At 41.4% G+C, this 14,051-nt stretch overlaps 1 protein-coding gene across 1 annotated transcript; it reads left to right on the top strand.

Moving 5' to 3' along the window:
• Positions 1-224: 224 nt before the first annotated feature.
• On the top strand, positions 225-785 carry LOC123769107 (PE-PGRS family protein PE_PGRS5-like). The gene has a single exon (XM_045760058.2). It carries the CDS (start codon positions 225-227, stop codon positions 783-785), a length of 561 nt encoding a protein of 186 aa, XP_045616014.2.
• Positions 786-14,051: the final 13,266 nt, after the last annotated feature.

Raw genomic sequence — 14,051 nt, forward strand, 5'->3', positions numbered from 1 at the left:
TGACAGAGGCAGCGTTCACCACAGTGCTAGTATTGACGGAGGCAGCGTTCACCACAGTGCTAGTATTGACGGAGGCAGCGTTCACCACAGTGATGGTATTGACAGAGGCAGCGTTCACCACAGTGCTGGTATTGACGGAGGCAGCGTTCACCACAGTGATGGTATTGACGGAGGCAGCGTTCATCACAGTGATGGTATTGACGGAGGCAGCGTTCACCACAGTGATGGTATTGACGGAGGCAGCGTTCACCAGTGCTGGTATTGACGGAGGCAGCGTTTACCACAGTGCTGGTATTGACGGAGGCAGCGTTTACCACAGTGCTGGTATTGACGGAGGCAGCGTTTACTACACTGCTGGTATTGACGGAGGCAGCGTTTACCACACTGCTGGTATTGACGGAGGCAACGTTCACCACAGTGCTGGTATTGACGGAGGCAGCGTTTACTACACTGCTGGTATTGACGGAGGCAGCGTTTACCACACTGCTGGTATTGACGGAGGCAGCGTTCACCACAGTGCTGGTATTGACGGAGGCAGCGTTTACTACACTGCTGGTATTGACGGAGGCAGCGTTTACCACACTGCTGGTATTGACGGAGGCAGCGTTTACCACACTGCTGGTATTGACGGAGGCAGCGTTCACCACAGTGCTGGTATTGACGGAGGCAGCGTTTACTACACTGCTGGTATTGACGGCGGTAGCAGCGTTCACCACAGTGCTGGTATTGACGGCGGTAGCAGCGTTTACCACAGTGACCCTCACCCACCAGAGTTGATCATTTAACTCCTCAGGTCACATTAATTTACTTTTGGTAAAGAAGCAATTTAAAGTCAGGAAAATTTCCATCTCACACATCTTGGAGAGGTCGGTTACCACAGACCACCAACCCTCACATCTGACAACTTCCTCGAGAAAATTGTAAAGTTTTTATAGGCTCTTCAACACGATTTTGCATTAAAACATAATATATTCTTGTTATTAAATAATTTAATGATTCACTGTGTCTCAGAACCATAAAGTGTATTCATACACGTTAGGCTTCTTTCGTGGTTCACACAATACCTTTATACAATTATGTTCATCCCTGCATTGTAACTATTTTGTTTGTCACAAGAAAAAAAATGGCTCTCGTAATCAACATAAACTGTAAAAGAAACTATATTAACAATAACAACAGTAAAACCAAAAAATAATTATAATCTCGACAAATACGACAACAAGGAGAAGGTCAACAACTGTGCTTGTCACCGACAGCCCCGTCTTCAGTACCAACACTGTCAACGACAGCCCCGTCTTCAGTACCAACACTGTCAACGACAGCCCCGTCTTCAGTACCAACACTGTCAACGACAGCCCCGTCTTCAGTACCAACACTGTCAACGACAGCCCCGTCTTCAGTACCAACACTGTCAACGACAGCCCCGTCTTCAGTACCAACACTGTCAACGACAGCTACTTCAACACAATTATCGTTAAGAACCACAAGAATAACGTCAATATCATCAGTGACAACATCACTACCTCCGCCACCAATAACGGCGACCTCACTATATACTACATCAGCACTACCACAACCATCAACAGATATACCGTTATCTGCAACGTTAACAACACCGTCTAAAACATCGTCAATAACATCAGCATCATGTACAACATCCACAACAACATCAATATATTTCATAACATCTATACTCAAAGAAATCACACAAACGTGATGAATATTAGTGAGGAAATCATTTAGAACAATGAGGTGACTCGAACCTGCAATCAAGGTATTCACAGCCGCGGACCTTGCCCCTGCACCACGACATGGGGTAAGTTATACAACATGGGTTTCCGCTGAATTCACAGGAAGTCTGGCGGCTTCCTCGAGTGGCTCCACGACTTCCGTCCAGGAATTAGTGAAAAATGTGTAACTTATACATTATTGTGGTACAGGGGTAAGGTGCGCGTCTGTACCGTGATCGATGGATCGAGTCGCCTCATTGCTCTAAATGATTTTCTTACTGATACATATAACATCAACATCAACGATATCATCTATACTGACATCAACACCAACAATGCCATTCACATCATCATCAACAATAACAATACCATCTACAGCATCAACAACAACAACAATACAATGTAAAACATCAACAACTACATTACCTTATATAACCACAACAACTAATCAATAACATAACGGCGCCATCTATTACACAGAGACATCCCACTAACATGTTGTATATCACTGAGATAATCAACTGAAGCTCTGAGATGATTCGAACCCATGACCGAAGAACTCCCCCGCCGCTCTGCTTACCACTGTACCACCCCAACTTGTTATAAGTTATACAATCAGTATTGTACTAGAACCTCAGGGAGTCTGGAGGCCTCTACTGAAGCCAGTCCAACTTCACCGCACTACACCCAAGTTAGTGGGATTTCTCTGTGTATCTGCAGTTGGAGCGACCGGTGGACGGACCACTTTGCCTGCACCCGAGTGTTTGGGAGTTATACAATAGGGAAAGGGACAAAGGAGCCCAGGAGTTATGTAAACTATAATGGGAGGTCAACTACAGGAGTCAAAGAGAAAGAAGGTTTCGGAATGGATATAATTCCAGTACTCTCTCCAGAGGCTCACATAGACAAGGGAAACATCGTCAGCTTATAAGACACTGAGAAGCATTAGAACGTCGTTTAGAAGCCTAGACGACAGTACCGTTTTACGACTCTTTCGAGGCCCTCTACTTTCAAGGTCACCCTTTGTTAGACCAGCAGTGGAACATGGGGCACCGGCCAGGAATCCCCACCTTGGGAAAAATAAAATTTAAAGTTAAAACCTACAACAAGATTATAACTAGAACAATAAGGGCTGAGTTATGAGGACAGGTTAAGGGAAGTAAACCTCACGACTCTGGAGGAGACAAGAAACAAAGGGAACAATAGATGAAATAAGAGTATAGATGCAATACAATAGATGAAATAAGAGCTGGTCTGGTCTGGGGCCAGATTCACGAAGCGGTTACGCATGCACTTACTAACCAGGACATCTTTTCTCAATCTTTGGCGGCTTTGTTTACAATTATTAAACAGTTAATTAGCTCTGAAGTACCAGGAGGGTGTTCATAGCAATAATCAATATTATTTCCCCACTACTCTCATGCTAAAAGAAAACTTTCTAACATCTCTATAACTCATCTGCGTTTCCAGGTTCAACCTAAGTCATGGTCTGTTGGTATTCCGTGGGAAAATTTCGTCTTTTTATACTCCGTTAATCCCCCTAAGTATTTTGTATGCTGCTATCATATCTCTCCGCTCCGTCCTTTTGTTCTAACGTTGTCAGGTTCAGTTTCTTCAGTCGTTCTTTTTATCCCATCCAGCAGCTCTGGGACTAACCTCGTCGCAAATACTTATTCCTTTTCTAGTTTCCTAATGTGACTCTTTAGGTGGGGGCTTCATGATGGGCTGCATACTCTATGACTAGTCCCTCGTAGGCAATGAGACCATTTCTCCGTCGGCCGGATTACCCATCGCCATTTTATAAACAAACATTTGGCATGGCGATGGGTAATCCACTCTCCCCGGTTTTGAACAATTTGTACATTTGAGTGTTTTGAAACGAATATCTTACCCAGGATTTTGCCCTCAAATTTGGAGTGGAATAGAAACGTTGAAGATATTTTGTGCCTGTGGCCGGTTAACCATGACCAAACTGATCTCTTCATTCAGCTTAATTCATTGGTTCCGTCAATTAAATTCATAATTGAGAATGAAGAGAATGGTGTTCGACCTTTTTTAGACATCATGATTCATAGGATCGGTAAGAATTTCAAATTCAATGTGTATGGGAAACCTACCAATGTGTGCTCGTATGTTCATTTTTACTCAAATCATCCTATTCTGGTTAAGCGGGCAGTATTTTCTGGTATGTTTCTCAGAGTCCTGAGAGTTTGATGCCCGGATTTTTTTGATGAAGAAATAATGAAAATATTTGAAACTGAGTAGAAGTTAAAATACCCAAAATCGATCTTGGATTTCGCGTTTGGTCAAGCAAAAGGAATGTTCTACAAACAAGCTCCCAAGTTTAAACCAGAAATAAAACGCTCGTTGGTATTATTAACCAATTTTAATGAACTAGTGAATCTTGCTCGGTGTCTTAGTTGACATGGGCTTGAAACCCGCCATATACTGTAGGTATGTTGACGACATTTTTACACAGGTACCTGATGCCAGATGTCTGCAGCAGCTGAAGGAGGCATTTGAGCAGAATTCTGTGCAGAGTTTCACGTACGAGATGGAGAACAATGGGAAGCTGCCCTCTCTGGATGTAACAGTCACGGAAAGGAGCGGAGGTTTCCATACTGCAGTCTACACAAAAGAAACAAACATAGGAATGTGCCTCAAAGCCAATAGTGAATGCCCAGACAGGTACAAGAGGAGTGTTGTCGATGCTTACGTCGACCGTGCTCTAAGCCACCGCTCAGGATGGAAAGAAGCCGATGAAGAACTCTGTAGGGTAAGGCAAGTTCTAGTCAACAACGGCTTCTCTAACGGTTTTGTTGAAGACATCATAAAAAGAAAGGTAAAACGCCATGCAGCTTCTGAAGAGTAAACCAACACAACACTTGTACCCCCAATTAAACTATTTTACAGGAACTTCTTTTCGACGGCTCATAAAACGGAGGAAAGGGTCCTTAAGGATATTGTTGATAGGAACGTCATCCCTACAGACAAAAATCAGAAAATACAATTGATAATTTTTTATAAAACCCAAAAAACGGCCAATCTACTCATGAAAAACTCGCCAGACACCAAGCAGAACGCTTTGAAGGAGACCTACGTCGTCTATGCCCTTAAATGCCCACTTGGAGACTGTAAGTCAGAAAGAACTCGGTATATAGGCAAGACAACAACGTCTCTTTCTAGGTGACTAACAATGCATAAGCAACAGGGAGCCATCAAGGAACACATAATCTCTTCTCACAACTAGACCATCACCAGAGAAATCTTAACAAACAACACAGAAATCATCGATAGGTTCGGCGATAGCAGGCGCCTAGACATCAGCGAGGCACTACACATTAAAACGTCAACACCAGCAATCAACAGTCAATTAATGCACAACTATATTCTACCTACTTCAGGACCCCCGAACCAATATGGAAGCAGCAAGAGGAAGTATGGGCCAATAGACCTTCTGCATTTACTTCCCATTGTTTCGTGTTCTGTCTTGTGTTTGTCGCCTCACCCAAAACTTTTGTACAATATCACCTCATCCAATAGAGTACAAGTACGAAGAATTTGTGTGTAAATTAAGACTTTGATAATGGAATACGAATTACGAAACGCGTTCAGGCGTCAGACAATTAAAAAAATTAATTTCGGAGAATTGATATTTTTATTACCACCGACAGTGAAGAAAAACATAAGAAATATTGAGAAGATTCGTGTTAGAATTATTAATCTTACCTTTTCGGTCATATTCAACAACATATGTTTACAAGAAAGACTGATACCAAAATATACTAATATATATATATATATATATATATATATATATATATATATATATATATATATATATATATATATATATATATATATATATATGTCGTACCTAGTAGCCAGAACGCACTTCTCAGACTACTATGCAAGGCCCGATTTGCCGAATAAGCCAAGTTTTCCTGAATTAATATATTTTCTCTAATTTTTTTCTTATGAAATGATAAAGCTATCAATTTCATAATGTTTGAGGTCAATTTTTTTTTATTGGAGTTAAAATTAACGTAGATATATGACCGAACCTAACCAACCTAACCTAACCTAACCTATCTTTATAGGTTAGGTTAGATTAGGTACCCGAAAAAGTTAGGTTAGGTTAGGTTAGGTAGGTTATGTAGCCGAAAAAACATTAAGTCATGAAAACTTGGCTTATTAGGCAAATCGGGCCTTGCATAGTAGGCTGAGAAGTGCGTTCTGGCTACTAGGTACGACATATATATATATATATATATATATATATATATATATATATATATATATATATATATATATATATATATATGTATATATATATAATATATATATATATATATATATATATATATATATATATATATATATATATATATATATAATATATATATATATATATATATATATATATATATATATATATATATATATATATATATATATATATATATATATATATATATATATATATATATATATATATATATTATTAAATATGACCGAAAAAGTAAGATTAATAATTCTAACACGAATTTTCTCCATCTTTCGTACGTTTCTTTTCACTGTTGGTGGTAATGCAAAAATCAATTCTCCAAAATTCATTTTTATTTCTAGTCTGACGCGACACTTGAGCGCGTTTCGTAAAACTTATTACATTTTCAAAGACTTTAGCTTACACATACACAACTGAATAGAACTTACACATCTTCGATTTGCTTACATCTACATTTGAGTGAGGTGGATGGGGTGAGGTGGTATTAATAGGGTATTAAATTCCTAAACACAAGACAGAACACGAAACAATGGGTATTGAAGTGGAAGTGATTTGTAGAAAGCCTATTGGTCCATATTTCTTGATGCTTCTATATTGGAGCGGAGTCTTGAGGTGGGTAGAATATAGTTGTGCAATAATTGGCTGTTGATTGCTGGTGTTGACTTCTTGATGTGTAGAGCCTCGCAGACGTCAAGCCGCCTGTTAGCGCTGTATCTATATCGATGATTTCTGTGTTGTTTACTAGGATTTCTCTGGCGATGGTTAGGTTGTGGGAAGAGATTATATGTTCCTTAATGGAGCCCTGTTGCTTATGCATCGTTAAACGCCTAGAAAGAGATGTTGTTGTCTTGCCTATATACTGGGTATTTTGGAGCTTACAGTCCCCAAGAGGGCATTTGAAGGCATAGACTACGTTGGTCTCTTTTAAAGCGTTCTGCTTTGTGTCTGGAGAGTTTCTCATGAGTAGGCTGGCCGTTTTTCTGGTTTTATAGTAAATCGTCAGTTGTATCCTCTGATTTTTGTCTGTAGGGATAACGTTTCTATTAACAATATCTTTCAGGACCCTTTCCTCCGTTTTATGAGCTGTTGAAAAGAAGTTCCTGTAAAATAGTCTAATAGGGGGTATAGGTGTTGTGTTGGTTTTCTCTTCAGAGGTTGCATGGCATTTCACTTTCCTTCTTATGATGTCTTCGACGAAACCATTGGAGAAGCCGTTGTTGACTAGGACCTGCCTTACCCTACAGAGTTCTTCGTCGACTTGCTTCCATTCTGAGCTGTGGCTGAGAGCACGGTCGACATAAGCGTTAACAACACTCCTCTTGTACCTGTCTGGGCAGTCGCTGTTGGCATTTAGGCACATTCCTATGTTCGTTTCCTTAGTGTAGACTGCAGTGTGGAAACCTCCGCTCTTTTCCATGACTGTTACATCTAGAAAGGGCAGCTTCCCATCCTTTTCCATCTCGTAAGTGAAACGCAGCACGGAACTCTGCTCAATTGCCTCCTTCAGCTCCTGCAGATGTCTGACATCAGGTACCTGTGTAAAAATGTCGTCAACATACCTGCAGTATATGGCCGGTTTCAAGTTCATTTCGACTAAGACTTTTTGCTCGATGGTACCCATGTAGAAGTTTGCAAACAGGATACCTAGGGGGGAACCCATGGCGACCCCATCTACTTGCTTATACATGTGCCCATCCGGGCTCAAGAAGGGTGCCTCTTTAGTACAAGCTTCTACATGGGTACCATCGAGCAAAAAGTCTTAGTCGACATGAACTTGAAACCGGCCATATACTGCAGGTATGTTGACGACATTTTTACACAGGTACCCGATGTCAGACATCTGCAGGAGCTGAAGGAGGCATTTGAGCAGAGTTCCGTGCTGCGTTTCACTTACGAGATGGAAAAGGTTGGGAAGCTGCCCTTTCTAGATGTAACAGTCATGGAAAAGGGCGGAGGTTTCCACACTGCAGTCTACACTAAGGAAACAAACATAGGAATGTGCCTAAATGCCAACAGCGACTGCCCTGACAGGTACAAGAGGAGTGTTGTTAACGCATATGTCGACCGTGCTCTCAGCCACAGCTCAGAATGGAAGCAAGTCGACGAAGAACTCTGTAGGGTAAGGCAGGTCCTAGTCAATAACGGCTTCTCCAATGGTTTCATCGAAGACATCATAAGAAGGAAAGTGAAAAGCCATGCAACCTCTGAAGAGACAACTAACACAACACCTATACCCCCTATTAGACTATTTTACAGGAACTTCTTTTCCACAGCTCATAAAACGGAGGAAAGGGTCCTGAAAGATATTGTTAATAGGAACGTTATCCCTACAGACAAAAATCAGAGGATACAACTGACGATTTACTATAAAACCAGAAAAACGGCCAGCCTTCTCATGAGAAACTCTCCAGACACAAAACAGAACGCTTTAAAAGAGACTAACGTCGTCTATGCCTTCAAATGCCCACTTGGGGACTGTAAGCTCCAAAAAACCCAGTATAAAGGCAAGACAACAACATCTCTTTCAAGGCGTTTAACGATGCATAAGCAACAGGGCTCCATTAAGGAACATATAATCTCTTCCCACAACCAAACCATCGCCAGAGAAATCCTAGTAAACAACACAGAAATCATCGATAGATACAGCGATAGCAGGCGGCTTGACGTTTGCGAGGCACTACACATCAAGAAGTCAACACCAGCAATCAACAGCCAATTATTGCACAACTATATTCTACCCACCTCAAGACTCCGCTCCAATATAGAAGCATCAAGAAATATGGACCAATAGGCTTTCTACAAACACTTCTATTCAATACCCATTGTTTGTGTTCTGTCTTGTGTTGATACTTTTAATACCCTATTAATATCCCCTCTTGTTCTGTCTTGTGTTAATGCCACATCACCCCTCCCACCTCATTCAAATGTAGATATAAAATCGGAGATACGTATGTTCAGTTGTGTATTTGTGAACTAAAGTCTTTGAAAATGTAATAAGTTTTACGAAACGCGCCCGTGTCGCGTCAGACTAGAAATAAAAATGAATTTTGGAGAATTGATTTTTAATTTACCTCCAACAGTGAAGCGTAATGTACGAAAGATTGAGAAAATTCGTGTTAGAATTATTAATCTTACTTTTTCGGTCATATTTAATAATATATGTCTACAGGAAAGACTGCTACCAAAATATACTAACATATATATACACATATATATACACATATATATATATATATATATATATATATATATATATATATATATATATATATATATATATATATATATATATATATATATATATATATATATATATATATATATATATATATATATATATATATATATATATATATGCCTATACTTGCATAAACCACAAGTGAAGATTAACAATCTTTGGACAACACCCACCAGTGGGCCTCGAACCCAGAAAGCACAACTACCTTCCAGTAGCAGCCATAACTAGTACGCCTTAACCCACTACACCATCAGACCCTACAAAAGAAGTAGAGACTTCGAGATATATATACACCTCAAATATCTCCACTTCCCGAGGGCACTAGACAAGTGAGAGGTTACTCTGCGTTTTTCATCAAGCCACTGTTAATGTTAGAGAACTCGTGTCCATGCTGTAAGCCTATACTTGCATAAACCACAAGTGAAGATTAACAATCTTTGGACAACACCCACCAGTGAGCCTCGAACCCAGAAAGCACAACTACCTTCCAGTAGCTGCCATAACTAGTACGCCTTAACCCACTACACCATCAGACCCTACAAAAGAAGTAGAGACTTCGAGATATATATACACCTCAAATATCTCCACTTCCCGAGGGCACTAGACAAGTGAGAGGTTACTCTGTGTTTTTCATCAAGCCACTGTTAATGTGAGAGAACTCGTGTCCATGCTATAAGCCTATACTTGCATAAACCACAAGTGAAGATTAACCATCTTTGGACAACACCCACCAGTGGGCCTCGAACCCAGAAAGCACAACTACCTTCCAGTAGCTGCCATAACTAGTACGCCTTAACCCACTACATCATCAGACCCTACAAAAGAAGTAGAGACTTCGAGATATATATACACCTCAAATATCTCCACTTCCCGAGGGCACTAGACAAGTGAGAGGTTACTCTGCGTTTTTCATCAAGCCACTGTTAATGTGAGAGAACTCGTGTCCATGCTATAAGCCTATACTTGCATAAACCACAAGTGAAGATTAACAATCTTTGGACAACACCCACCAGTGGGCCTCGAACCCAGAAAGCACAACTACCTTCCAGTAGCTGCCATAACTAGTACGCCTTAACCCACTACACCATCAGACCCTACAAAAGAAGTAAAGACTTCGAGATATATTTACACCTCAAATATCTCCACTTCCCGAGGGCACTAGACAAGTGAGAGGTAACTCTGCGTTTTTCATCAATCCACTGTTAATGTGAGAGAACTCGTGTCCATGCTATAAGCCTATACTTGCATAAACCACAAGTGAAGATTAACAATCTTTGGACAACACCCACCAGTGGGCCTCGAACCAGAGGGTGGGTGTTGTCCAAAGATTGTTAATCTTCACTTGTGGTTTAACCCTTACACTGCTCAGGGGTCATATGGACATTTACACCCCTGTGCGCAAGAAAAAAAAAATTCAAAATTTTTTTTTCGTCTTCTAAACATGTTAATTTGAGTCTCCTGAGCACGGGAAAAATAATAAAAAAATTCTATTATACATACCAATGACACAATTGAGCCGAGAAGTTGGCCGATGACGTCACAGATTGTGAGCGCTCAAGAGTGCTGCGTCAGCCAGCTGTCACTCACGGCCGCTCGCGCGGCCCGAGTTGCCGCGAATTTATTTTCGCGGAATTATTTACAGTATTCTTGGGTCATTTTACTCCAATTTTTTTCGCTAGTATTGTTCCAATTATTAGCAATAGACGTTGTATTATAATAAAAATGGTATAAACTCACTAAGCGCTCACATATTAGTGTCACAAGTATTCCCACCAAAATGGTATAATTTACAGGAAATATTCAATGTATTTGGGTTTTTCTCAATATAAACACAAAAATAAACTTGATATGTACATTTATTTACCAAAGAATTACACATTTAGTACTCCAGGAGACTGTGATACTGTGCGAAACAGTCGATATGGCACAGAGGGACGGCACACGCTTCGCACCATGTCAACATCAATTTGCGTTTCTGTGGCCTCAATTTGGTATTGGAACACACAACACACCGACGCTGGCCTGCTTCACGAGCTCCAGTTGGTGGTAATTTCTTGATTTGATGTATCAGAAAAGCCTCCCTGTAAGCGAGCCTGGGTGCAGGAGCATGGTTCAGTATTGGGTCTCGAATGGGTCTTTGTATACCAGGTGTGTCCTTGCCAAATTTACCTAGCAACTGTTTCACAACTTGGAAACTGAACGAACGGAAATATGGTTTTCTACCTGTCTTCACAAGAAACATATTGTAACTGTTCAGCATTGTTACATCAATAAGGTGAAAAATCATTTTCTTTGTCCACTTCACTGTTTTACGTACACACTCTACAGCACCCACCATCATGTCACATTTATCAACTAAACGCATGTTGATGTTGTAGTCCATCACACAATCTGGCTTTTATATTATTTATTTTGTTGTTCTGTTCACCTTGCCACTGTCTACCATTGTACCAAGGTGAATGGTGGTCAACATGTTCACTTCACGTCTGTCTTTCCACCGCACTGAAAGCATTGCACCACTTTTCCTTACCTCGCAGTCACCTACTTGCATAGCAGTATCAAACACAGGCATTTCCTTTCGTTTTGGCTTTACTGTTCCACACACTCCAGTCTTATTATCCAGCAAGAATTTCGTTAGCAAGGGACTGGTATAATAGTTATCTGTGTACAATATGTGGCCCTTGTTCAGATATGGTGCAAGCAGTGACTTCACCACACTACCTGAGAAGCCATGTTCGTCATTAGCAGGAATATCTATATTTGTGGCTGAATAAAGTATCATGTGTAACACCATTCCTGATTCACAGTCACAGAGCACAAAGAATTTCAGTCCAAATCGGTGACGTTTTGAGGGAATATACTGCTTGAAGGCAGCACGTCCTTTGAAAAGCACCAGGGATTCATCAATAACCAGCTTCTGAGCTGGTACGTAGTAATCTCGGAACTTTCCAATCAGGTCATTTAGCACGTGCCTCACCCTCCAAAGCCTATCATCCTGTGTCTCGTCAGCATTATTTGCAAAATGAATGCACCGTAGGATCAACAGAAATCTGTCTCGGGACATATATTTCCCGAACAATGGTGTTGGAACAGAGTTGTCTTTGCTCCAATAATCTGAAATTACGTGTTTCACACAATGTTTCATCAACATGCAAATTGCAAAAAACACATACATCTCATCAACAGTTGTCTCTTTCCAACGCTGTAGTCGCGAAAATTCTGAAACTTCCTCACCTTCGATGAGATCATCCGCAAGTCTGTTCGTTTCGTGAACAATGTGTTTCATTAGCGGCTCATCGAAATATGCAGTAAAGAAGTCCATTTCACACATTTCGTCACCAGTATCAGGGAAAAGATCAGTAATTCCCACATCTCTGTTATCAAAGTCGGGAATTTGTGGAACAAAATCTTCCCCATCACTCCACACACACAAACCTGCTGCCTTCCGAGAGCCATTAGCTGCACCACGGCGAGGAATCCGGGGACCAGGAGCTGAAGCACGCCTTGTAACAGTAGGGGCAGGAACGGTAGATGAGGAAAAAGATGTGGAACATGAGGGAATTTGTTCCTCATTGTCGCCATATTGTCCCATGCGGCGGCGCTTGACTGGGCGGGCAGCTGATGCGGCGAAACTTGTACTGGCACTGGGGGTAACACTATTCTCCAACTCTTCATCACTAAAGCCTGAGAAAGATTCACTTGTTTCAGACTCGTCAATCGTATCATAAACGTGCAGTGGTATAGATGAACGATGTGCTTGGGCGCGGGGTGGTGTTGAGTGGTGTTGAGTAGCAGCCTCGAGAGGCATCCTCACCCTCGTGGCACCCACATGTTCCCCCTCATTATCCGTTGTTTCAATTTCTTCTGGCTGGGTATAATCTTCATCTATATCTGAGTCATCAATATCAGACTCATCAACGTCCTTGAACAATTCATCTGCAATTTCGTCTTCGGTCAAGGACTGCGCGGCGCGGAGCGCTGGGCGAGGTCGCACGCTGGGTCGTGATGCGCTCGCCATGGTGTCTGGCCACTAACTAAGGCCTGTGAAACAAAGGAGGCCTGCTCTGGAATTTTTTTCAAAATGGCGTCTGTTTACAATCGCCCCTGGCTACGGTATGGGTGACCCCTTTACACCGCGGGACGTTTGAATCGTGCCTGGCACCCTTTGGCGTATATATACGCCATGCGCACGGTGGGACATGTTACTCATGGCGTATATATACGCCATGCGCAGTTTAAGGGTTATGCAAGTATAGGCTTATAGCATGGACACGAGTTCTCTCACATTAACAGTGGCTTGATGAAAAACGCAGAGTAACCTCTAACTTGTCTAGTGCCCTTGGGAAGTGGAGATATTTGAGGTGTATATATATCTTGAAGTCTCTACTTCTTTTGTAGGGTCTGATGGTGTAGTGGGTTAAGGCGTCCTAGTTATGGCAGCTACTGGAAGGTAGTTGTGCTTTCTGGGTCGAGGCCCACTGGTGGGTGTTGTCCAAAGATTGTTAATCTTCACTTGTGGTTTATGCAAGTATAGGCTTATAGCATGGACACGAGTTCTCTCACATTAACAGTGGCTTGATGAAAAACGCAGAGTAACCTCTCACTTGTCTAGTGCCCTCGGGAAGTGGAGATATTTGAGGTGTATATAGATCTCGAAGTCTTTACTTCTTTTGTAGGGTCTGATGGTGTAGTGGGTTAAGGCGTACTAGTTATGGCAGCTACTGGAAGGTAGTTGTGCTTTCTGGGTTCGAGGCCCACTGGTGGGTGTTGTCCAAAGATTGTTAATCTTCACTTG

The sequence above is a fragment of the Procambarus clarkii genome, chromosome 64 (assembly GCF_040958095.1).
Source record: "Procambarus clarkii isolate CNS0578487 chromosome 64, FALCON_Pclarkii_2.0, whole genome shotgun sequence".
NCBI classification, from domain to species: domain Eukaryota; kingdom Metazoa; phylum Arthropoda; class Malacostraca; order Decapoda; family Cambaridae; genus Procambarus; species Procambarus clarkii.